Raw genomic sequence first — 25,267 nt, 5'->3', positions numbered from 1 at the left:
AAGAAACAGTGAGTATCATATTCATTCGATAAATAAAACAAACACCGTCTACAGAGGACATCTGTTTTGACAGTGCAGGATGTATTAATACACTGCCAAGTCCAGTCGGACTGTAGATGTTCAATCCGATGCATAGAGTATGAAGAGTGCAAGACACTCTGTATGATCAGGAGTATTTGTAAAAACTCTAAGGCCCCGTATGTGGCATGTTGCAAAGTGTGTCCTTGTCTAAAATATCCTCTTTTCAATATGTAGTCCTTTCATTTCGGTCTACCCCTCTGCAGAACCTATCTTTGTGTTCTGTATTTGTTTTTGTCCCGAATATGCATGAACCATTTGCCACTGGACGTTACAGGTAAAACAATAAACTGCTTCGCTGAGCGCAGCTGGATACGCCCGCAGAGGTCCAACCCTGAACAGTTGGGTCAAAAGTGGACACAATATTCAAGCTTGATACAGGTCTGAATTTGGATTGTAATTAAATATTTGACATATTATAGGTTTCTGAATAAATGTAGTGAAAGAACTTGAAATTGGTTATATGAATTGAATTTATATTCAATTAAAGATTTCTTGCTGTTGTGCAATACACTGTGCTGTTGCGCAATACTTAGTAAATCTGTTGTCAGACTATAAACATGATAAACAAATAAAGTTCAATTAATTCTCAATGTCATATTAGAAATTTATGAAAATGTAAAGGGAGCTTACATCAATAGATATAAACAATTCACCAAAGTTTCATGAGAATTGCTGACAGCATTTTTGAGTTATTGTCCGAAAACTGGAAAATCCCCCCTTTTTTAATGAATAAAACCCCATAACTCAGAAATGTAAAATCTAAAATTTATAAAATTCTAAATGGAGCTTACATCAATAGATATAAACAATTCACCAAAGTTTCATAAGAACTGCTGAAAGCATTTTTGATTTTTTGTCCGAAAACTGGAAAATCCCCCTTTTTTTATGAAAAAAACCCTGTAACTTGGAAACGTAAAATCTATAATATATAAAAATCGAAAGGGAATTCATGTCAATAGATATAAACAATTCACCACAATTTCTTGCAAGTTGGTGAAAGCATTCTTGAGTTATTGTCCGAAAACTGGAAAATCCCCCTTTTTTTAATGAATAAAACCCCATAACTCGGAAACGTAAAATCTAAAATTTATAAAACACGAAAGGGAGCTCACGTCAATAGATATAAACAATTCACCAAAGTTTTATGCAAATTGGTTAAAGCATTTTTGAGTTAATGTCCGACATGTTGACGACGGACGGACAGACGGACAGACAGACAGACGGACAGACGGACAACGGTATACCATAATACGTCCGGTAAACGGGCGTATAAAAACCACATAATTAAAACAATGTATAGATCTGAAAACTCTAAAATAAGGATATCATTGTACAGAGCCGTTGACATGTTGGAGAGTATGGGTTGTGGGTCCTTTATTTCTGTATTCTTTTATTTTTTCTCGCTCATTATTCTTTTTCTTTCAGAATAATGGCTATTCTGTAATTACTTGATAACTGTATTCTGGACATTGTTCTTTTCTGTAATCAGTATATTTTCACCCAATTCTTGAATTTTTGCAGTTATTCTTTATATTTAAGCACCCCATTATTCTCCATTCTTTTTTTTTTTTGCTCATTTTTATCTTTTCTTTATTATTTCCCCCAATTATTCTCTATTCTGTAAATCCCTTCCACACTCTCATGTTGGTAGAAGGGTTGTGCATGGAATAGGTCAATGGGACACCACTCGACTACATTTGGCAAGTTCACCATATTGTTTATAAGAAGATAGTGTCATCAACAAGTCGCCCTATACATGCATGAAATTTAAGCCATTGGACATTAAGCAATCAACTATCAATCCATCAATATTTAACAAAGAGCACAGCAAGTACCCATCAGGTGCTGATCCAGGATTTTGAAAAGGTGGAGCAAGACATTAGGATTGGTACTTGTTAAAAGTCTATGGATAAATCGTGTACCGTACCTCTTAATAATGCAATCATGTCATCTAACAGAAAACATTTTTACATTCCCTAACTTCTTTATCTACAACTAATTTGTAAAAATACTTCAGAATATGTGTCAATTTTACAAAACATCTCTGCAAAAGACAATTATTGCCAATAAAGTATACAAACAAAAAATACAAACACATAAGAATGATATTTCATATATTTATTGAATATAAGAATTTTTAAATACACTGTTACTGACTGTCCTGTCAACACCAATGATCACAGTTGAAATAACCAAAAATTAAAGTGGCACTAGCTACGAGATATGAAAAAAAAAATAGAATATGATTTTGTTTGGTTCAATCATTAATATAAGTGAAATGATGAAATAATAATTCGTTTTTAGCAAACAATTTGGTTCAATTTTGTCAAAATAAGCAAAGAAACATTGCTGATGAATTATTCACTTGCAAGTGAATAATTCGACCTCATTGAATTCGTATTCATGTGACCTTCAATTTAACCCAATAGCTAAAGATTGGTTACACATGTATAAATCGTGGTCAGCCATTTAAAGGAAAAGAATGTCAACATTGAAAGTGAAACAAAGATTAACCATTTCGTTGACTGATAAGATTCAATGTTATAAATCAAATATGAGAATTTAAGTCAAATCGGTAAACATGAATTTGACAGCTAGTGCCCCTTTAACATTAAATCTTTAGCCAAACAATCTAAAACTATAAATGTCCAGTAGAAAGTTTCTCGATTATAGAAACATTTACCGGTACTATAAAAATCTGTAACATAATGCTTATACTAATAAAATTGAGAATGGAAATGGGGAATGTGTCAAAGAGACAACAACCCGACCATAGAGCAGACAACAGCCGAAGGCCACTAAAACTGCAATGAATTTATATTAATTGTTTTACAATATTGTTGTTTTCTTTTATAATGGAATAAAGAAACAAAGGGCAGACAACTCATTTCCAGGTCTGCAGCTCCTGTCTTTCCAGAATGGCACATATCTTTGCATGTCTTGACTAGTATTGCTTTAATACTTTAGAAATAGCTCGTATTTCTTCACATGTAAAATTAATGTTTTAGCATAATTTTAAAATGTATTCAAAGACTTTATCACAACATGAACATCACAAACTTTGCATCTGTTTCATTAACTCGTCCAAACTTTGCCCGGAAACATCTCCTACTGTTTCTGATGTGTCCTACAACAAGAAAAAGACAAATCCATATTTGAATTTACATAATGTATGTGTATTTTTTCCCAAGTCAGAACTTGTATTTTTTGTCATATGAAAATTTGTTGATGATATAAGATCTTTGTATGTCTAGATCTATCAATTCAATCTAAATATGAAAACTATAGTGTTATGATGGCAAATTGTGCGAGGATAGGGGTGAGGGGTTTCTATATTCAATTTTCAAGCTATTTTAATCTATTCTTTATATTTTAGCAACCTATTATTCTCTTTTTAAAATTTTTTTGGGTCCATTTTTCTCTTTATTTTTTTTAACCATTATTTTCTATTCTGAAAACCCCATCCAGACCTTCTTGTGCTGCTCAGTAAATATTCTTTCATCTCTACTTACTATTTTATTATCTTTTCATTAGTCATTGTTTTTATTTTTTGCATGATTTTGTCTGTCTCTCTTTGACTTTGAGATTTGCTTTTTGAAGCATGAACAATAATGCTAGATTAATTATTGCATTTTCGGAACATTATCTACTTTAAGTCTATAAATTTTTCAATGCTCAAATTGTGTATGCTTTACAGGTTTATATTTCTAAATAATTACATTAGATGTATGTTTCATTATTATACGTTATTTTAATTGGCTAACAGCAATCTTGCGTCATTCTTCATTTCAAAATGAATTGCATGAATTGAATCATACATGATGACACATGTTTCCACAATAAAATGCACAGGTAAATAAAAGAAATAAAATGCTTCGCTGGGGCGCAGCTTGATACGACCGCAGAGGTCGAACCCTGAACAGTTGGGGCAAGTATGGACACAACATTCAAGCTTGATACAGCTCTGAATTTGGATTGTTATTAAATATTTGACACAGCATAGGTTTCTGACACAGAAAGAATGTAGTCTAAGAACTTGAATTTTTTTAATTTACCTATTATGGTCCAATGTCCAAAATCAAAATACATGGTTAGATTCAGCATATCAAAGAACCGCATATATTCAATTTTTGTTAAAATCAAACAAAGTTTAATTTTGGACCCCAACTTGGACAAACTTGAAAACTGGGCCCATAATCAAAAATCTGAACACATGTTTAGATTCAGCATATCAAAGAACCCCAAGAATTCAATTTTTGCTAAAATCAAACTAAGTTTAATTTTGGACCCTTTGGACCTTAATGTAGACCAATTTAAAAATTGGGACTTAAAATTAAAAATCTACATACACGGTTAGATTTGGAATATCAAAGAACCCCAATAATTCAATTTTTGATGAAATCAAACAAAGTTTAATTTTGGACCCTTTTGACCTCAATATGAACCAATTTGATAGCGGGCCCACAAATACAAAATCTAAATTCAAGGTTAGATTCAGCATATCAAAGAACCCCATATATTCAATTTTTGTTGAAATCAAAAAAAGTTTAATTTTGGACCCCAACTTGGACAAACTTGAAAACTGGGCCCATAATCAAAAATCTAAACACATGTTTAGATTCAGCATATCAAAGAACCCCAAGAATTCAATTTTTGCTAAAATCAAACTATCTTTAATTTTGGACACTTTGGACCTCAATGAAGACCAATTTAAAAAACGGGACCCAAATTAAAAATCTAAAAACACGGTTAGATTTGGCATATCAAAGAACCCCAATAATTCAATTTTTGATGAAATCAAACAAAGTTTAATTTTGGACCCTTTTGACCTCAATATGAACCAATTTGATAGCGGGGCCCACAAATAAAAAATCTAAATACATGGTTAGATTCAGCATATCAAAGAAGCTCATATATTCAATTTTTGTTGAAATCAAACAAAGTTAATTTTGGACCCCAATTTGGACCAACTTGAAAACTGGGCCCATAATCAATAAAATGCTCCGCTGGGGCGCAGCTTGATACGACCGCAGAGGTCGAACCCTGAACAGTTGGGGCAAGTATGGACACAACATTCAAGCTTGATACAGCACTGAATTTGGATTGTAATTAAATATTTGACACAGCATAGGTTTCTGACACAGAATGAAAGTGGTTTAAGAACTTAAAAATTTTCAATTTACCTATTCATACATGTGATGGACTGTGAAACTCAGATCAGGAGATTGGGAAATTTTGGTCAGGAGATTAGGACTCAGATCAGGAGGTTTTTAATCAACATTAATTTTGTTGTAAATGTAACCGTGTGCTGTAAAAATGGTCTTTTAAAGTGTGTTTTCTTTAACTTTCCAACCAATTTATTATGTTTATAGTACCCTTGTACTTATAAAGTTTCTCCATCTTTATATTCTACATGTTCAATCTAACATTGTTTTTTTCCAGTATGTTCTTTAAATTTTTTACTTCATATTCTATAAAACAATCATTGCAACCAGAACATTTGTTTAGCTGTCTGCAAATAGTTTTTATTTTTTTATTTTTTCTCTTGCAAATAGTTTTTATTTGCAAACTCAGAAATTCATTCTATCTGTAAAGTTAGGGTCATAGTTATTATATAAATTTCAATTTAAGCCTTAAAAGGAAGTATAGAATCCTCAAATAATTTTCAAATTATTATTTTTTTATTTGTCCTAAGACATTTAAAATCATTTAATAACCATCCTTTTATGATTATTTGTTCAATTTATATTTTATTTATATTCTTTTAAAAATTTTCATTATTAAAAGGAAAGTAACTTAAAACAGGATAAATCAAGGGAAGTAACCCAATAAATACACAGTTTTTGTTACACAACGGCAGTTAGCCTGAGGTAAAAATCGTTGTTCACCAGTATGTTTGACACCCAAGCTGACAAGTGAAGCCATATAATTATGCATATAAATTGATTTACAGGTAAGATATAACTTCAGGTAATGTCAGTTACACCAGATGCCTGAGATGTTATGTTGGGCAGAAATTTTTCATTCATGAAAAATTTCATACACGGGATTTTTTCAACGGGAGGTCGGGAGGAGACCCCTGAAAACGGGATTATTGTACTCCCGTCGGGAGGTTCACATGTATGCCTATTCAAACCATATCATTATTATTTGCTTTTATATATAAATCAGAAATAACCAATTTAAAATGGAAAATGTTAAAGAAAAAAAAGGAACAAAAAAATTCCCCCCCCCCCCCCCCAATTTTTTGAACCCCCTTATGATTCATCGCCCCCAAACTCAATCCCAGCTTTCCCTTTGTGGTATGGTACCTTGCAGTACAATTTCAGAGAGATTCATACACTTGAACACAAGTTATTGTCTGGAAACTAGAAAAATGCTTGTTTTTTGGCCCCTTTTTGACCCCAAATTCCTAAACGTTTAGGGCAATTACCCCCAAACTCAATTCCAGCTTTCCCTTTGTGATATGGAACCTTGCAGTACAATTTCATAAAGATCCATACACTTACACACAAGTTATTGTCCTGAAACTAGAAAAATGCATGTTTTTTTTGCCCTTTTATGGCCCCTAATTACTAAAATTTTGAGGGAAAACCCCCAAAATCAATCCCAGCCTTCCCTTTGTGATATGGAACCTTGTAGTACAATTTCATAAAGATCCATACACTTACAAACAAGTTATTGTCATGAAACTAGAAAAATGCTTGTTTTTTGCCCCTTTTTGGCCCCTAATTCCTAATATTTGGAGGAAATTACCCCAAAAATCAATCCCAGTATTCCCTTTGTGATATGGAACCTTGTAGTACAATTTCATAAAGATCCATACACTTACAAACAAGTTATTGTCATGAAACTAGAAAAATGCTTGTTTTTTGCCCCTTTTTGGCCCCTAATTCCTAAAATTTGGAGACAATTACCCCCAAAATCAATCCCAGCATTCCCTTTGTGATATGGAACCTTGTGGTACAATGTCAGAGAAATCCATACACTTACACACAAGTTATGTCTGGAAGTTACAAAAATGCTTATTTTTGGCCCCTTTTGGCCCCTTAGATTCAGCATATCAAAGAACCTCATATATTCAATTTTTGTTGAAATCAAACAAAGTTTAAATACTGGACCCTATCTTGGACCAACTTGAAAACTGGGCCCATAATCAAAAATCTAAACACATGTTTAGATTCAGCATATCAAAGAACCCCAAGAATTCAATTTTTGTTAAAATCAAACTAAGTTTAATTTTGGACCCTTTGGATCTTAATGTAGACCAATTTAAAAAACAAGACCCAAAATTAAAAATCTAAATACACTGTTAGATTTGGAATATCAAAGAACCCCAATAATTCAATTTTAGATGAAATCAAACAAAGTTTAATTTTGGACCCTTTTGACCTCAATATATATATGAACCAATTTGATAACGGGGTCTACAAATAAAAAATCTAAATACATGGTTAGATTCAGCATATCAAAGAACCCCATATATTCAATTTTTGTTGAAATCAAACAAAGTTTAATTTTGGACCCCAATTTGGACCAACTTGAAAACTGGGCCAAAAATCAAAAATCTAAATACATGTTTAGATTCAGCATATCAAAGAACCTCATATATTCAATTTTTGCTAAAATCAAACAAAGTTTAATTTTGGACCCTTTGGACCTTAATGTAGACCAATTTGAAAACTGGACCCAAAATTAAAAATCTAAATACACTGTTAGATTCGGCATAACAAATAAATAAATGTGATCAAAGATTTTACAAATCTAATGTGCCATACTGTGCAATTAAAGATTACTTCTTGAAATTTTTCAATATTTGAAATTTGAAAAAAAAATAATATTTGAAGAATAATTCTTTTTAATTTCTGAAATCTGAAATGAGAAAAAATTGACCCCCCCCCCCCCCCCCCCCCCCCAATTTCTTTATCCCCCCCCTTTTTTTCCCCAAAAAATTCTTTCCCTGAAGATATCGTCATAATCTCAATTCAAATTTCCAATGGAGTTGGCAACCATAATTACCCATTTAAATTTACCATAGTGCTAACTTAATCTATTTTATAATAGAATTAAAAATATAGTGTCAAATCTTTCATATGGATTTTTTTGTAAAAAAAAAGATGCAACATTTGCAGATATTTTTACTGGTCTTCCTTTATAAATATGCATTTCTTTAAACATAATTTAAAAGCAGTTTAAGGGAAGTAACCAAAACGTTGTATTTGGATTACCTCCCTTACACTGTTTTAAATTATCTTTATTGTTCATTAACCATTACTTTATACATAATTTAAAAGCAGTGTAAGGGAGATAATTTCAATGATGTATTTGATTTATCTCCCTTACACTGCTTTAAATTATGTTTTGTATTAAAGTATTTGTCCATTAACCAGGACAACCTTGTTTTTCCCCCTTTTTTGCCCCTAATTCCTAAACGGTTTGAGCCATATCCCCCCAAAGCAAATCCTAACCATCCCTTTGTGGTATGGAAACTTGTAGTATAATTTCAGAGAGATCCATACACCGTTCCACAGTTACTGTCTGGAAACTAGAAAATGCTTATTTTTGGCCCCTTTTTGGCCCCTAATTCCTTAACTGTTGGTACCATAACCCCCAAAATCAATCCCAACCTTCCTTTTGTGGAATTTAACCTTATGGTCAAATTTCAAAAAGATCCATTCACTTAAACTAAAAATAGAGTGCGAAAACCAATGTGTCTTCGGACGACGCCGGACGACGCCAGACGACGACGACGACGACGACGACGACGCCAACGTCATACCAATATACGACCACAAAATTTTTTTGCGGTCGTATAAAAACTTGATAGTAAGAATGAAGCGCTTCCGAGCTTCATTCAAAATGTACTTCGGTCAACACTTTTACACCCCAATGAATTTACAAAAGAAGCATTCAATTCTTAATTGAATACCCTTTAATACTGCCTAAAGAATCTTGATCATAAACATGATAAATCAGCTCATTGTTTATCCAAACCTACATTTGTTGATGATTTGGCTGGTTTTGTGTATGCTACAGTGACCCCTTCTGTTAGCTGAGGTTTCTCTCCTTCAGCCTGCTTTAATTCCTCCTCTGTTGTTTCTGAGACAATTTCTATTTCTGTAAATAAACACAAAAATTGCAAGATAAGGTATAAATAAGTTTCCGTAATTACTAACTGGATTCTAGACTTACCATGAGCAATATGATGGGTATCACTAACGAAGAAGGATCCAATTAACCTTCTGGAGCACCTGAGATCACCCCCAGTTATTTGTGTGGTTCGTGTTGCTCAGTCTTAAGTGTTTTATGTATTGCTTTGTCTTTTTATTTTTTAGCCATGGCGTTGTCAGTTTTTTTTTCGATCTGTGAGTTTGACTGTCCCTCTTGTGTCTTTCACCCCTCTTTTTGTTTAACTTTTCGTTGTCTTGTGTATCTTGCCATGGGGTTGTATTTTTCTTTTCGACTTATGACTGAATAATTTTGCACCATACAAACTCAAAAATAAAAGATGAATTATGATCTGTTTTGTAGGGTTCTTATATCAACTCAATTTTCAAACAGTTACAGACATTGCATAGAGATTTTTTCAACACGAATTAGGTTAACAGATGTATTGATATTCATTTGCATAAGATTGATTTTTATCCGACGCAGCTCACATCTTAAAAATTGTAGATAAACATAGCTATCTCATTAATGTATGCCCCACATCTCCTATTTAAGGATGTTCGCTCCTCTTGTTTTTGTAATTTTGCCAGATATTTGGAATCCTCTGGTTTTATGCATGTAGTGCCATTAAAAATTTTGTCCACTAACCCCTACTTTTCTTTCCATAATTTGATAACATATAGTTTAAAAAGTCATCTTTGAAAATCTTATAAAATCCTTGTTATTTTTTCATCGTTTTTGAAAGAAAAAAAGGTGCCAATGTTAAATGTATGAAAAATCTAGAGAGAATTATTTCCAGCCAATTTTTCAATGGCTTATATCTTGAAAATAACCACACGGACCCTTAATTTTTAGTTTATTTATATACTATCAATTTATAACAGTCTTTTAAAAAGCTTGTTATTTTGAAACAGAGAAGCAAACATCCTTAATAAAATAAATTTATTATTTTTTATCTAAATTACAGCATATATTTATTTTGAATCCATTGTTATTCATTAGATACTAATTTACATTAATTTCTTTGGTATAGGTAACCCAAGAATTCAAATGATCCAACAAAATATTAATTTCTTACATTCCTATAGGCTTGTGTGCAGATATTTTCAAACCCTGAACTCTAGTATGTAGTAATGAGACAACTCTTCACAAGAGACCAAATGACACAGAAATGTACAACTATAGGTCACTGTACGGCCTTCAACAATGAGCCCAATTACATATGACTTTTGTTAATGTTCATTGACTGCCTTATGGTATTGCCTTACCAAATGGATTCTCATCATGTAAAGGTGCAGTCTCTACTTCTTCAACAACTACAGGTTTGGGCTTCAATGCTTCTCTTTTCTAGAGAAAAACAAAACAAACAAAAAACATTAAGAAACTTTTAAAGTATCATTTACTTTAAACCAAGGGAGATAATAAATTGCATGGAAGAAATAATATTAAACACTTTAAATTATTCTTTCATATACCTGTATTTAGATAGGGAATGTATGAAAGCATAATGGCAAATATTCTCTGTCTGCTAGCTATAAAACCAGGTTTAATCCCCTATTTTCTAAATAAGGAAATGCCTGTACCAAGTCAGGAATATGACAGTTGTTTTCTATTCATTAGATGTGATTGAGCTTTTGATTTTGCCATTTGATAAGGGACTTTCCGTTTTGAATTTTCCTTGGAGTTCAGTTTTTTTGTTATTTTACCTTTTTCTCTCATGTTTCTCATACTTTCTCACATCACATCAATCTCTGAATTTACCGTATGTAATAAATACCTTAAATTCTACTTGTTGTTTTCTACAATTACAGTCATCACATTCAGGGTTGGGTTTCATTGCCATCATTGGGAAGAAGTCTTGTAAAGCATTATATCCTAAATAGTAGGTCACATTACCAAATTTTAATAAATACCTGAAAGGAGAAATTTGATATTTAGAAAAAGATACACATACAATGTCTGTATGCTTTCTGTAAATCAATTTATTTTTGTAGATACTTAATTTAATATTTAGCCCTTTTTAATCGACTTCAGTGCATTTTTTTACAGTGATTTTCGTATTTTCTATATGTTTTTGTCGAGCCTTCGACTTTTGTCGAGAAAGCGAGACATAGCGATCCTACATTCCGTCGGCGTCGTCGTCGTCGTCGTCGGCGGCGGCGTCCACAAATATTCACTCTGTGGTTAAAGTTTTTGAAATTTTAATAACTTTCTTAAACTATCCTGGATTTCTACCAAACTTGGACAGAAGCTTGTTTATGATCATAAGATTATATTCAAAAGTAAATTTTGTAAAAAAAAAATTCCATTTTTTCCGTATTTTACTTGTAAGTGGACTTAGTTTTTCTGCCAGTTAACATTACATTCACTCTGTGGTTAAAGTTTTTAAAATTTCAATAACTTTCTTAAACTATCCTAGATTTCTACCAAACTTGGAAAGAAGCTTGTTTATGATCATAAGATAGTATCCAGAAGTAAATTTTGTAAAAAAAAAAATCCATTTTTCCGTATTTTACTTATAAATGGACTTAAGTTTTTCTGCCAGGAAACATTACATTCACTCTGTGGTTAAAGTTTTTGAAATTTTAATAACTTTCTTAAACTATCCTGGATTTATACCAAACTTGGAAAGAAGCTTGTTTATGATCATAAGATAGTATCCAGAAGTAAATTTTGTAAAAAAAAAATTCCATTTTTCTGTATTTTACTTATAAATGGACTTAGTTTTTCTGCCAGTTAACATTACATTCACTCTGTGGTTAAAGTTTTTAAAATTTTAACAACTTTCTTAAACTATCCTGGATTTGTACCACACTTGGACAGAAGCTTGTTTATGATCAAAAGCTAGTATCTAGAAGGAAATTTTGATAAAATTTTGTTCCATTTTTTCTGTATTTTACTTATAAATGGACTTAGTTTTTCTTCCAGTCAACATTACATACATTCTGCAGTTTAAGTTTTTAAAACATTTATTAGATTCATAAATTATCCTGGATTTTTACCAAACTTGGACAGAAGCTACTTACAATCAAAACATAGTATAGAGGGGAATATTTTTATTAATTTTTTTCCTCATTTTTGTTGAGCCTGCGATTAACACCAAAAGTAGGCGAGACACTGGGTTCCGCGGAACCCTTACGAATTTTTTTATATAGACTAGGCCATATCGGGGCCTTTTATAACCGACTTTTCGGTATGAGTTTTTCTCATTATTGCACGCTGTACAGATGCCTATAATTGGTTACATTCACTTCATTTAAACTCTGGTGGATAGTTGACTCATCGGCAATCATACCACATCTCCTTACTTTTATAAAGGCCATACATTGAACCATAATTGCTTATATCCACGTCATTTGAAATCTGCAGGATAGTGGTCTCACTGGCAATCATACCACATCTCTTTATTTTTATATAGTAATGTAAGAAATAACTCACACCGGTATCCTGATCTTAAATCAGTGGATCAAGTGGATGGATCCGAACCTCAAGGATTACAATTTGTTTAGTGCAATTCATTAGCACAATCTGGATCCAAATCCCATGGAGCATAATCCTCCGCGGGAATCAGATCCAGATTTTACTTACTACCGTTTGTTTTTTCGTGTAATTACTCCTAGGGATTTGTATCCCTCCAAGGAATTCAGATCGGGATATCTTACTTTAAAGTGTTTTGTATTAAGAAACCAGCTACAATTGCCATACTGGTTGGCAGACTAGTAGTATAGACAATAAATGTACACTTACTTTAATGTGTTCTGTATTAAGAAACCAGCTACAATTGCCATAGTGGTTGGCAGACTAGCAGCACATACACCTTCTCTTTTTAATGTCTTCTCATCTGTGTGTGTGGCTACAACTAGAGGTGGGGCACACTGAAATACAATAACCATAGTGGATTATTTAAAAGTGCACAAAATTTTGAGGTTATTTCAAATAGGCATAAAAAATATATTATTCATTTCTTATAATTTAATTCTAAATTCCATGTTTAAGGAGTAATTCATGGAAAAACATTGATAACGTCACGGTCACATGACAAGAATATGTCTATGAGCTGATAGACAAAAAAATTTCAGCCAATCAGAAGACGTGTTATCCAAAATTAAATTATGCTGGTTATTCCTTGTGCAACATTTTTTTTATGTTATTTCTTCAGAAACAGAAAAAAATATTAGTTATTCCTTAAATAAATACTGTGACAATAATTCACTTCCAAAGAATATTCACTCATAAATGTGATAAAAGAGTTCCGACAGAAATTTTCATTGGTATTCGTTTTTTTAATTTTTAAGTTTTATTCATACTTACAGCAAAACATGAAGTGTCACCAGGTACTATAAACTGTATGTGACCAGAGACAGCATTCTCACTCACTCCTGACTCTATCCAAGACTGGCCTAATTCATTACATGCCTACAAAAGAAAAAGGTTACCAGAAAACAATACCTTGCATTATCAAGCCCTGGCCTTGCGGTCATAAACATTTGGAGTTCGATTATTGTACTCAGACTCGGAATTCAACTAATCAAAATACTCCATTTGATGTTTAGAGCACAAATTTTGTACTCTGAGCACTGAGTAAAGTGGTATGACCATAGGCCCTGGCCTATTTTGTTTCCATTAGAGGCTTATAACAGATAACAAAAGTTACTAGACTACAACCAGTTCTCAACTAGCATAATTCCATCCTACAAAAAATACTAATGATTATTTCTATAAGTAATATTTTTCTTTGTAATTCTGTATGGAATGATTATGAAGATGTACTCATTTATTATTTTCCATCTACTAGTTACCGTGACTTACAGTATTAATTGTCATCCTAGCTTCAAAGTTATCAACACAACTGAGTACCAGATCAACTGGTTTTCCATCTGTTATCCCACCATGGCTTATTCTGTCCATAAAATGTTGGAAGTTATCCATTGTTGTGATGTTGTAATTATATATCTCAAATATGACATCTGGATTTATCTCCCTTTAAAAGAAAATATACAGTTGATTTATGGCCTAATTAAGTCCAGTGCAGGCATTCTGAAGGCCCATCCGACATTGGGAAATGACTGGTTAAATTGAGTTTGGTCCGATAAAAGTTGTTGCTCAACTGGACCAAATGTTCAGTATATATTCAGAATTTTTTATATAAATAATAACAAAATGACTGGTAAAAATGGTCTTTGGTCCAGTGGAGTCCCACATTAACTGGAACAAATATCTGGTAAGGTTTGAAAGACCTTCGGGAAATACTGCCAGTGGCAAATATTACATGCATGTACAGGACAATATAATACTAATGAGATATAACACTGTAAATTCATTATTATTCTTGAGGTACCAATTTTCTGGGATTTAGTGGACATAGGTAAATCATAAATTTAAATGATCAACCAATTTGTGATGGTGACCATAACATTTATGTACTGTCGATTTCTGCCGTAAGATCACACCCATGTTAATAAAGTCTGAATAGTAGAATTTTCTCAGCTTTATTATATAAATATGTCTATAGTATACTAATTTGTTCTTTACTTTGAAAATAAGAAATTTTCTTTTCCTCTAAGAATATGACTGTTTCAAGATTTTGTCTTTTTCTTTTATAAACACATCGCCCCTTTAAACAAAACCCTCATTCCTTTCCCAAATTACTGAGGGTTGAGTGCTCACTAACACCTTCAACCTGGTCACATTCTGTATGTGCTTGTCCCAAGACAGAATCCTGTAATTCAGAGGTTGTTGGTTGTGGTATATTGTGGGTCTCATTGGGGTCTAAGCGTGACGCGGGATTGTCGATTTTTTGTAAGCGTGACACGTGAAAGTCAAAATTATTGTGCCGTGAAAACGGGAAATGAAGTCTAGCGGGATACGGGAAATTAGAAAAAAAATCAGAATTGCTTACGTACATAGTGTAAGCGGGATACGGGAATCTGACAAAACAGTAAGCGGGATCCGGGATCAGAACCCCCCAATGAGACCCCCTATATTGAATTCGTTTTACATTTATTGTTTTTGTGAATAAAGGGCTTTTGGTTTTCCTGTTTCAATTGTTTTAACAACTGTCATGTCAGGGCCTTTTAAAGATGACTGTAAGTATGGGTTTTGCTCATTGTTGAAGGACATAGAGACCTATAATTGCCTAATCATCAGTTCTAGTGGATAGTTGTCTCATTGAATTGGCAATCTACCGATTTTTATACTGAATCCACTTACTATAATTATTTGTGGAATACCAATTTTTGTGGATTTTGTTGGTAAAGTTAAACCTTGTATGCAGATTTAAACAAAACCATGAAATAAAATATCCATGACTTTTCCTCAATCCATGAAAATAAATGAATCTACAGTATCTTATAAGTGTCTTTACCTTTGTGTTAGCAAAAGTATGGAGAATAACTGTGGAAAATTTTAAAAAATAGGTAATACCATGCTGATTACAGAAGTGAACCATGTACAGAATAAAGAAATTAACTAACATGCCTAATTACAGAAAATTTTAATAGTAAAATTATTTTTATTAAAGATTTACAGTAAAAAGAAAAGAAAAATATCCTGAAAATTTAAAGAATAGTTCAATAATGAAACTAAGGCCCCCCATCCAGACCCTCATGTAAATGTCTTTACCTTAATGTTCTCTCAGCTGCTTCTACTTTACTCATTCCAGCTTGATTTGGTTGATAGAATAATCTGTTCATGTTGGCTAACTCTACCTTGTCGTAATCAAACAGTAATAACTGAAAATAGAGATATAATTTTTGATAACTGTAAATCATGAATTCCTGCAATAATGATTGATTGATTGATTGATTGGTGTTTAACGCCACTTTCAATTGTAATTAAATATTTGACATATTATAGGTTTCTGAATAAATGTAGTCAAAGAACTTGAAATTGGTTATATGAATTGAATTTATATTCAATTAAAGATTTCTTTGCTGTTGTGCAATACTTAGTAAATCTGTTGTCAGACTATAAACAAATAACGTTCAATTAATTCTCAATGTCATATTCGAAAGTTATGAAAAAAAAAAGGGAGCTTACATCAAGAAATATAAACAATTCACCAAAGTTTCATGAGAATTGGTGACAGCATTTTTGAGTTATTGTCCGAAAACTGGAAAATCACCCCTTTTTTTAATGAATAAAACCCCATAACTCAGAAATGTAAAATGTAAAATTTATAAAATTCTAAAGGGAGCTTACATCAATTCATACAAACAATTAACCAAAGTTTCATAAGAATTGCTGAAAGCATTTTTGAGTTTTTGTCTGAAAACTGGAAAATCCCCCCTTTTTTATGAATAAAACCCTGTAACTCGGAAAAGTAAAATCTAAAATTTTTATAAAGGGAGCTCATGTCAATAGATATAAAGAATTCACCACAATCTCTTGCAAGTTGGTGAAAGTATTCTTAAGTTATGGTCAGAAAACTGGAAAATCCCCCCTTTTTTTATGAATAAAACCCTGTAACTCAAAAAAAAATAAAATCTAAAATTTATAAAAATCAAAAGGGAACTCATGTCAATAGATATAACCAATTCACCACACTTGCTTGCAAGTTGGTGAAAGCATTCTTGACTTATTGTCCGAAAACTGGAAAATCCCCCTTTTTTAATGAATAAAAACCCCCATAACTCGGAAATGTAAAATCTAAATTTTATAAAAAACGAAAGGGAGCTCACGTCAATAGATATAAACAATTCACCAAAGTTTTATGCAAATTGGTTAAAGCATTTTTGAGTTAATGTCCGACATGTTGACGACGGACAGACGGACGGACGGACAGACGGACAACGGTATACCATAATACGTCCCGTAAACAGGCGTATAAAAAGTCAGTATCCCTGGTTAGTGGACTTATATTATTATATATATCTTTGTATATTAATATTATTATTATCATTTGCTTTTAAAGAATAAAGCCTCCTATCTAACCTTCCTTATGCAACATCTATTTAACATTTAACAACTCACTTTCCCTATGTCACATCTAGTTAACATTTAACAACTAACTTTCCCTATGTCACATCTAGTTAACATTTAACAACTAACCTTCCCTATGTCACATCTAGTTAACATTTAACAACTAACTTTACCTATGCCACATCTAGTTAACATTTAACAACTAACCTTCCCTATGTCACATCTAGTTAACATTTAACAACTCACTTTCCCTATGTCACATCTAGTTAACATTTAACAACTAACCTTCCCTATGCCACATCTAGTTAACATTTAACAACTAACTTTCCCTATGTCATATCTAGTTAACATTTAACAACTAACTTTCCCTATGCCACATCTAGTTAACATTTAACAACTAACCTTCCCTATGCCACATCTAGTTAACATTTAACAACTCACTTTCCCTATGTCACATCTAGTTAACATTTAACAACTCACTTTCCCTATGTCACATCTAGTTAACATTTAACAACTCACTTTCCCTATGTCACATCTAGTTAACATTTAACAACTAACCTTCCCTATGCCACATCTAGTTAACATTTAACAACTAACCTTCCCTATGTCATATCTAGTTAACATTTAACAACTAACTTTCCCTATGCCACATCTAGTTAACATTTAACAACTCACTTTCCCTATGCCACATCTAGTTAACATTTAACAACTCACTTTCCCTATGCCACATCTAGTTAACATTTAACAACTCACTTTCCCTATGCCACATCTAGTTAACATTTAACAACTCACCTTCCCTATGTCACATCTAGTTAACATTTAACAACTCACCTTCCCTATGTCACATCTAGTTAACATTTAACAACTAACCTTCCCTATGTCACATCTAGTTAACATTTAACAACTAACTTTCCCTATGCCACATCTAGTTAACATTTAACAACTGACCTTCCCTATGCCACATCTAGTTAACATTTAACAACTGACCTTCCCTATGCCACATCTTGTTAACATTTAACAACTAACCTTCCCTATGTCACATCTAGTTAACATTTAACAACTGACCTTCCCTATGCCACATCTTGTTAACATTTAACAACTAACCTTCCCTATGTCACATCTAGTTAACATTTAACAACTGACCTTCCCTATGCCACATCTTGTTAACATTTAACAACTAACTTTCCCTATGTCACATCTAGTTAACATTTAACAACTAACCTTCCCTATGCCACATCTAGTTAACATTTAACAACTAACTTTCCCTATGTCACATCTAGTTAACATTTAACAACTAACCTTCCCTATGTCACATCTAGTTAACATTTAACAACTAACCTTCCCTATGCCACATCTAGTTGACATTAAACAACTAACCTTTCCTATGTCACATCTAGTTAACATTTAACAACTAACCTTCCCTATGCCACATCTAGTTAACATTTCAGCAGCCACAGATCCTACTCCTCCAACCCCAACAACTGCCACTGTATAATCTCGTATTTTCTGGAGAGAAAAAAAATCATCACAGAATACAGTAATACTGTTAATACTAAGTATCTATGATAGAGCTGTTTTATGAATAAGATTGCAGATCACAAAGAATGTTTGTCATTTGTCAAATGATGATCACTTAGGACGAGATTCAGGATCTTTTTCTTTGAAATATAATATTCCTTGGTTTCAATTTACATCCATCAATTCAAGTAATACTGATGAAGGATATGTATTATCTAAAATGTTTATTGATTTATGCATATTTATATATTTGATATTCTTATTTCACTTATTTTTGGAGTTGTCATGGTTGTTGTATACTTCTTAGACGTATAAATTATATAAGTGTTTTTTTTTATACTTTATCATTTTTCATACATGTAGCAATCTGATGCTTTTCTTAGAAGAACTCTGGTCTATTTTTTTAGATGCTCTATTTATACATGAAATATAAACACACAATAAACATGCATTGTCAGATATATATATATATATTGTATTTACATAAGCTTATAAATGTTATAAGAAACAGGAGTAAACATGGTAAAGGAATGATTGTTCAGATTTTCCTCTGTTTTGTAGTCTGTACAGGTACAAATATAAGATGTGTAGAGAGCAAATGGTTTGTTCAATTTGATATATATATGATTAATTGCAATGATTAGTTGCCAACTGTTTAAATGAGAAAGGCAAAGAAGAAACAAGACTTGAATTCATCTTCCTCCTTTGGTCTCGTGTGGATAGTTACTCATTGGAAATCTTACCACATCTCCTGATTTATATCTCATTTTAATAAAAGCAGGACAATAGACAATACAATGTAGGATGTATACACCTGTAGGCAAATTTTGCTCACATGAGTTTTACATGTATCTCATGTGAAATTCACATGAAAAATTTCATGTCAAATTCACCTCAAACGAGCTTATGCATGAAACCACATGAAAATTTGCATGTTAATTTCACATGAATTGAGATTCACATGAAGTTCCATTGATCTTTACAAAAAAAAAATTGAGATATTTTCATGATTTTAATCGAATACGAAAATTTAGATCTACGTTATGATGGTTATTTGAATATCTTTATTTTGGAAATTCATGTGATTTTCACGTGAACATGGTGAAATTCACCTGAGTTTCAAATGAGACTCAAGTGAAATTAGTTCATGTGAGTTTCACATACAAGTTTGTTTGAGGTGAAATTCACATGAATTTCATCTGAGTGAAATTTCCCTGTGTATATTGTGAACAAACGTAGCATAAATTCATGTATCTTTTTAAGATGTACTGTATAACAAAATTACTTGATTTCAGGATAATTAAAGGTATAGTGAAACTAACATGACTAATAAATATCAATAAAATTTTGTGGTAATTGAAATGTTTGTTTCCATGGTAATATAATTCTTATTTACCTCATAATCATCAACAATTCCCATTCTCTTCAATGCCATTAAACGACTGAAAAATAATATAATTTAATAATATTATAAGTTTACTGATATGTATGTACATGTAGATGTATATTGTACAATGATAACCTGTTCATTACAGTATGAACATGTAATAGATGTTCTGTGTAACATGTGTAAATTTTTATTGAAATCTAGTCAGTGGTTTAGGATACAAGATACTTACCATTCTATTGTATTTGTTATGAAGATACATATCATGTATATTTTGAGTGGGTAAATTCCCCTGTTTATCTCTGTAACTAAAGAATTTCAGCCATTTCAAATTATGGCCGTAAAATTTACACGTTAAAAATATATTCATTTATCTGACGTAGGTCAAGCCTAAATTACAAGACACTTTTTTTCAAGTTACATTGTATCTTTGAATTTGAAAAGTTGAAAGGCACTATTTTGTCATGGGGACTGAAATAATAAAAGATATAGCAATAAAATTCCATCTTCTCACTGTTGGACTCACCATGGCAAAACACGAGGAGTCCCTGGACTCCCTTTCAAAAATCCTTAGTGAGAACACTGAATTACTTTTGGAGTGTCAAGAACTCGTTGGAAGTACTTGATAAATTACATGCATATATTGGTGATTTTGAATCTGTTCAAAGTTTTGATTTTTCTACCCTATATACCACATTGCCTCACATTCTCATTAAGAAAAAATTCACACACCTAATTAAATGGGCATTTAAAAAGTCAGAATGTGAATATATATGTTCAAACTCTTTTAGGTCATTTTTTAGTAGCAATAAACAAAAAAACTATGTCAATTGGACATGCTTTGATACTATATATTCCCTTGAATTTTTACTAGATAACATTTTTGTTCGCTTTGGAGATTCCGTATATCGTCAGATTATCGGAATTCCAATTGGGACTAACTGTGCACCACTTATTGCGGACCTTTTTTTGTATTGCTATGAGTTACAATTTATGACAAAAATCAGCAAAGACCCATCGAAACAACATCTGATACACAAATTTAATAATACTTTTAGATATTTGGATGATATTTTGGCTCTCAATAATGACGATTTCAGTATGTATACTAAAGAAATTTATCCTGTTGAACTTACTTTAAATAAAGCTAATACTAACAATAACCACTGCCCATTCCTCGATCTTGATATCTATATCATTAATGGAAAGCTTAATACTAAAATATATGATAAAAGAGATGATTTTGCATTTCCTATCGTTAATTATCCATTTTTAGATCAGTGTTTATATATCTTGTACGATTCGCTCGTGTATGTAACAATGTTTTAGATTTTAACGAGAGAAATCTATGTATTACTGAAAAATTATTACACCAGGGTTTTCGATATCACAAACTAGTCAAAACATTTACTAAATTTTATCATCGGTATAAGGACATCATTCGTAAATATAGCTCAACATGCAGACTTCTTATACGTTCAGGTATTTCACATCCAATTTTTTATGAAATATTCTTTATAAAGCACAAAAATGTCAGTATTCACCTCTGAAGCTAACAAAACCTTTAAATAGACTTATTAAGAAGGGATATAGTTACGATACTGTTGTCAGGTCATTAAAGATTGCATATTTTGGCGTTAATATTGATTCACTTATAGGGTCTTTGCATAAACACTAAACACATTTATTTAAAAATCAGTTGTTGGCATGACACGGGTTATTTTCTTCTCATATATGTTATGATGGTATGATACTAAACCCCTAACAGGAAGGATTGTGCCTGATATTCATATGATGAAGACATAATCTTTCAATCAGTTTAATTGAAGTCTGGAGCTGGCATGTCAGTTAACTGCTAGTAGTCTGTTGTTATTTATGTACTATTATCATTTTGTTTATTTTCTTTGGTTACATCTTCTGACATCAGACTCGGACTTCTCTTGAACTGAATTTTAATGTGCGTATTGTTATGCGTTTACTTTTCTACATTGGCTAGAGGTATAAGGGGAGGGTTGAGATCTCATAAACATGTTTAACCCCGCCGCATTTTTGCGCCTGTCCCAAGTCAGGAGCCTCTAGCCTTTGTTAGTCTTGTATTATTTTTAATTTTAGTTTCTTGTGTACAATTTGGAGTTTAGTATGGCGTTCATTATCACTGAACTAGTATATATATTTGTTTAGGGGCCAGCTGAAGGACGACTCCGGGTGCGGGAATTTCTCGCTGCATTGAAGACCTGTTGGTGACCTTCTGCTGTTGTCTGTTCTATGGTCGGGTTGTTGTCTCTTTTACACATTCCCCTTTTCCATTCTCAATTTTATTAATTTTACTGAAAGTTGTTACTTTCATAATGTTAATTAATCCACTAAAGCTAATACCATGTTATTCTTAAAACAAGCATGGAAATCAAACACATAACTAAAATATCTAATTAGCATTCTGAATATCAACCAACAGTCATTAAGATATAATTCTGATTTTAAATACCAATGGAATCTATAATTCATTGTTGTAATTGAAACCAAACAACTTGAGATTGATAAAATAAAATCAGTTACCATGGTTACTTACATGATTTAATTTCTTTTTCATACATGTAAACTTATGATTTTATTTTCATGAATGAATTAAACACAATTTTCAGAATCCTCTAGTTTTGTTGGATTAATACACACCTTCGAAAATTTTAAGGCTGAAATTTGATTGGCTGATGTAATAATTATATAGTTTCTTCAGATCCTTATAAGCAAAGCTTGTACAAAGTATCTGTATTTTAATTAGCATGATCAGATTGAGGGCAAACAGACTTGGTGGGGGAATGAAATCTGAGCCAATGTGATATGTAGGCAATCGGAGCTTAAACCATCTTTGGACAATTCTAATTCAATTCTACATGCAGATATATTTTCCACAGAAAAAACTTTATCTCATTTTTTTATTAACATATATCTTTAAGTGATTTGTGTTTGTCTACTCAGAAACAGTGGTATCTTTAGCTAGATATTCTTTAGATTTTATAGTGAAAGTGTTGGTACAGTGATGACATGGATGAGAGTGATATTGGTGGAAGAGATTTTATTCATATTGTGAGCTATCATGTTGATCCAGCTCCAAGTCAAACCGTCAAAAGTCGATCCGGCCCCATATTTTAAGTCGATCCGGCCCCAATGTAAAAAATATTTATAAGGAATAGAAATAAAGATATATATGAATATTAATTCATAAATGTTTATGAATTTTATAATAACATAAAAGGTGGACGGTAAAAAAGTTGGCCTTTGACTAATATTTGAATATCTAATTTTCATAAGATGAGACATTTATTTAAATAGTTTCTTAAAATTATATTAAGATTTCATACATGTCATATAGAAATATAATATCATTTTAAAATAAAATATTTGAATTGAAATCGTGGGATGGATCGACTAGGGACGGATCGACTTAGGGCCGGATCGACTTGGGGGCAGGATCGGTTTGGGGACGGAACAACCTGATACCATATTGTGATTGCGAATCCAAAACTAATCAGAAGAGGTGTGCCTATATTGACAGAATTTATATTACAGATTAAAGATTGTATCCAATTATTTTAATTAAGGCACTGACAATAAAAAATTAAAGTTATTGTTACCCACAATTTCTGTATCATGAAATCGAGGAATTGTCTGGAAATACAGTTTGGCAATTATAGTCTCGGAAGTAACACTTATTATTTCTTATTGTTACTTTCTGCAGGTAAACGTAGCCAGTGCCTTTTGTTAATCAATCGTTTTTGTCCAGCTGATTCCTAACTGTAATATGGTGCACATTTAAACCTTAGACATAATTTTTAAAACATATCTTGTGATTTTGGAATGTCAGATTCGGAACTAAAACGTCAATAATTTAACATGGAAAAACAACAGGATTCATTTGTAAGTAGTCTCCAAACAGATATTGCTGACATATCTAATCTAATCTAACATATCATTAAATTTACCTGTACGGATTTGAATCAACAACTTCTGAGCTCATTTGAGAAATTTTTGTTCTTACTGCACCAGATTGTCTTGATTTTTCTAGTTCTTCCTCTAGTTGTTTAACTTTCTTCTGTAAGTCTTCGATTGAAGCCATTGTACTGAAGTGAAATTTGTAGATAGAAAATAAATATATGGCTTAAACTAAAATTATAATAATCTGATGAAATTTGTACGAAAATTCTGACAGCTGTCGTGTGTCAAATCCGGAAGTTGCACAATTCCTGCCTCCGGGTTTTAGAATTTAGGAAAGGGAGACAATTCTAAAATATTTTTGACATTCACAGTACACATGTGTTTTTATTTATTTATTTATTTATTTATTTATTTATTTATTTATTTATTTATTTATTTATTTATTTATTTATTTATTTATTTATTTATTTATTTATTTATTTATTTATTTTATTATTTTTTTTAATTAATTTATTTATTTTATGGCTGGACCATGCTGGGACCAATATAATAATATATTATGTCCCAGGACCATGGACATCTTCTTCTATATTTTTTGCCTCATTGATTTTTTTAGTGAACATTTTTTTTTAAATTTTAACTTATTTTCTCTTATTTCATAGGGTCACGCTTCCTCTTCTCCATACTACATTGTATATTATAATAGAACAGTGTTTTTATATGGGCCTTCTTTAAGATTTTGCTTCTGAGGTCCCAAACATATTGAGCTAAACCAACCCTTACCCAAAACAAAACCTTTATCTATGCCTATCCCTAACGCCCTCACCTAACTTTACACTAGTCCCAACCTGTAAACATAAACCTAATTAGAAAAAAACCTAACATACCCCTGAGACCATCACCATTATTGAACCTCAACTCTAAAGTATTGGACCCCCTAAAGTAAATGAATGTGTATATATGATGCCCTTCTAATAATTCTCAAAATTCAAGAGTCTATCCTAACTTGAGGTAAATTGTATGGCTTTCCAAATTCCGTTTCGATTCCTATAACATCACTGAAGAGACATTAATTGTCGAAATCCTGATATGGTGTACAAAAACCTTTGCACCTTTTGTTTGCGGTATACCATCTTTTCCGCAAGTTTATTGTTTTTATGTTTAGTATAAAATTTATATATATATAATTAAGATCCATTTATTACATCGGTGATCCGTTTATTTGGCAATCGCCAATGGCAGTCAGCAGGGTTTAAGAAC

General features: G+C 31.9%; 1 protein-coding gene and 1 long non-coding RNA gene across 2 annotated transcripts; both read right to left on the bottom strand.

Moving 5' to 3' along the window:
• Positions 1-2,182: 2,182 nt before the first annotated feature.
• On the bottom strand, positions 2,183-24,337 carry LOC127718985 (ubiquitin-like modifier-activating enzyme 5). Its single transcript, XM_052225065.1, has 11 exons — positions 24,055-24,337; positions 20,084-20,129; positions 18,586-18,675; positions 15,871-15,980; positions 14,059-14,230; positions 13,561-13,665; positions 12,997-13,124; positions 11,027-11,162; positions 10,518-10,596; positions 9,080-9,198; positions 2,183-3,208 (listed from the first exon to the last, which is right to left on the bottom strand). Exons 1-11 carry the CDS (start codon positions 24,186-24,188, stop codon positions 3,134-3,136), a joined length of 1,194 nt encoding a protein of 397 aa, XP_052081025.1. The 5' UTR covers positions 24,189-24,337; the 3' UTR covers positions 2,183-3,133.
• On the bottom strand, positions 3,240-7,977 carry LOC127719013 (uncharacterized). The gene is made up of 3 exons (XR_007990098.1): positions 7,685-7,977; positions 4,776-4,989; positions 3,240-4,378 (listed from the first exon to the last, which is right to left on the bottom strand). It is a non-coding gene; the product is annotated as an uncharacterized LOC127719013 (long non-coding RNA).
• Positions 24,338-25,267: the final 930 nt, after the last annotated feature.

This window comes from Mytilus californianus, unplaced genomic scaffold (assembly GCF_021869535.1).
Source record: "Mytilus californianus isolate M0D057914Y unplaced genomic scaffold, xbMytCali1.0.p SCAF_10, whole genome shotgun sequence".
Lineage (NCBI taxonomy): Eukaryota > Metazoa > Mollusca > Bivalvia > Mytilida > Mytilidae > Mytilus > Mytilus californianus.
Note: the sequence above shows the minus strand (reverse complement) of the source record. Positions and strands in the feature narration are given on the sequence as shown.

Excerpts from the sequence above, each read along its gene's own strand:
- LOC127718985 (XM_052225065.1), bottom strand. The coding sequence starts at position 24,188 with ATGGCTTCAATCGAAGACTTACAGAAGAAAGTTAAACAACTAGAGGAA. Across the intron at positions 15,981-18,585 it reads CTAGATGTGGCATAGGGAAG|TTATTACTGTTTGATTACGA; the intron begins GTTAGTTGTTAA and ends CTCTATTTTCAG. Across the intron at positions 3,209-9,079 it reads CAGCCAAATCATCAACAAAT|GACACATCAGAAACAGTAGG; the intron begins GTAGGTTTGGAT and ends TTCTTGTTGTAG.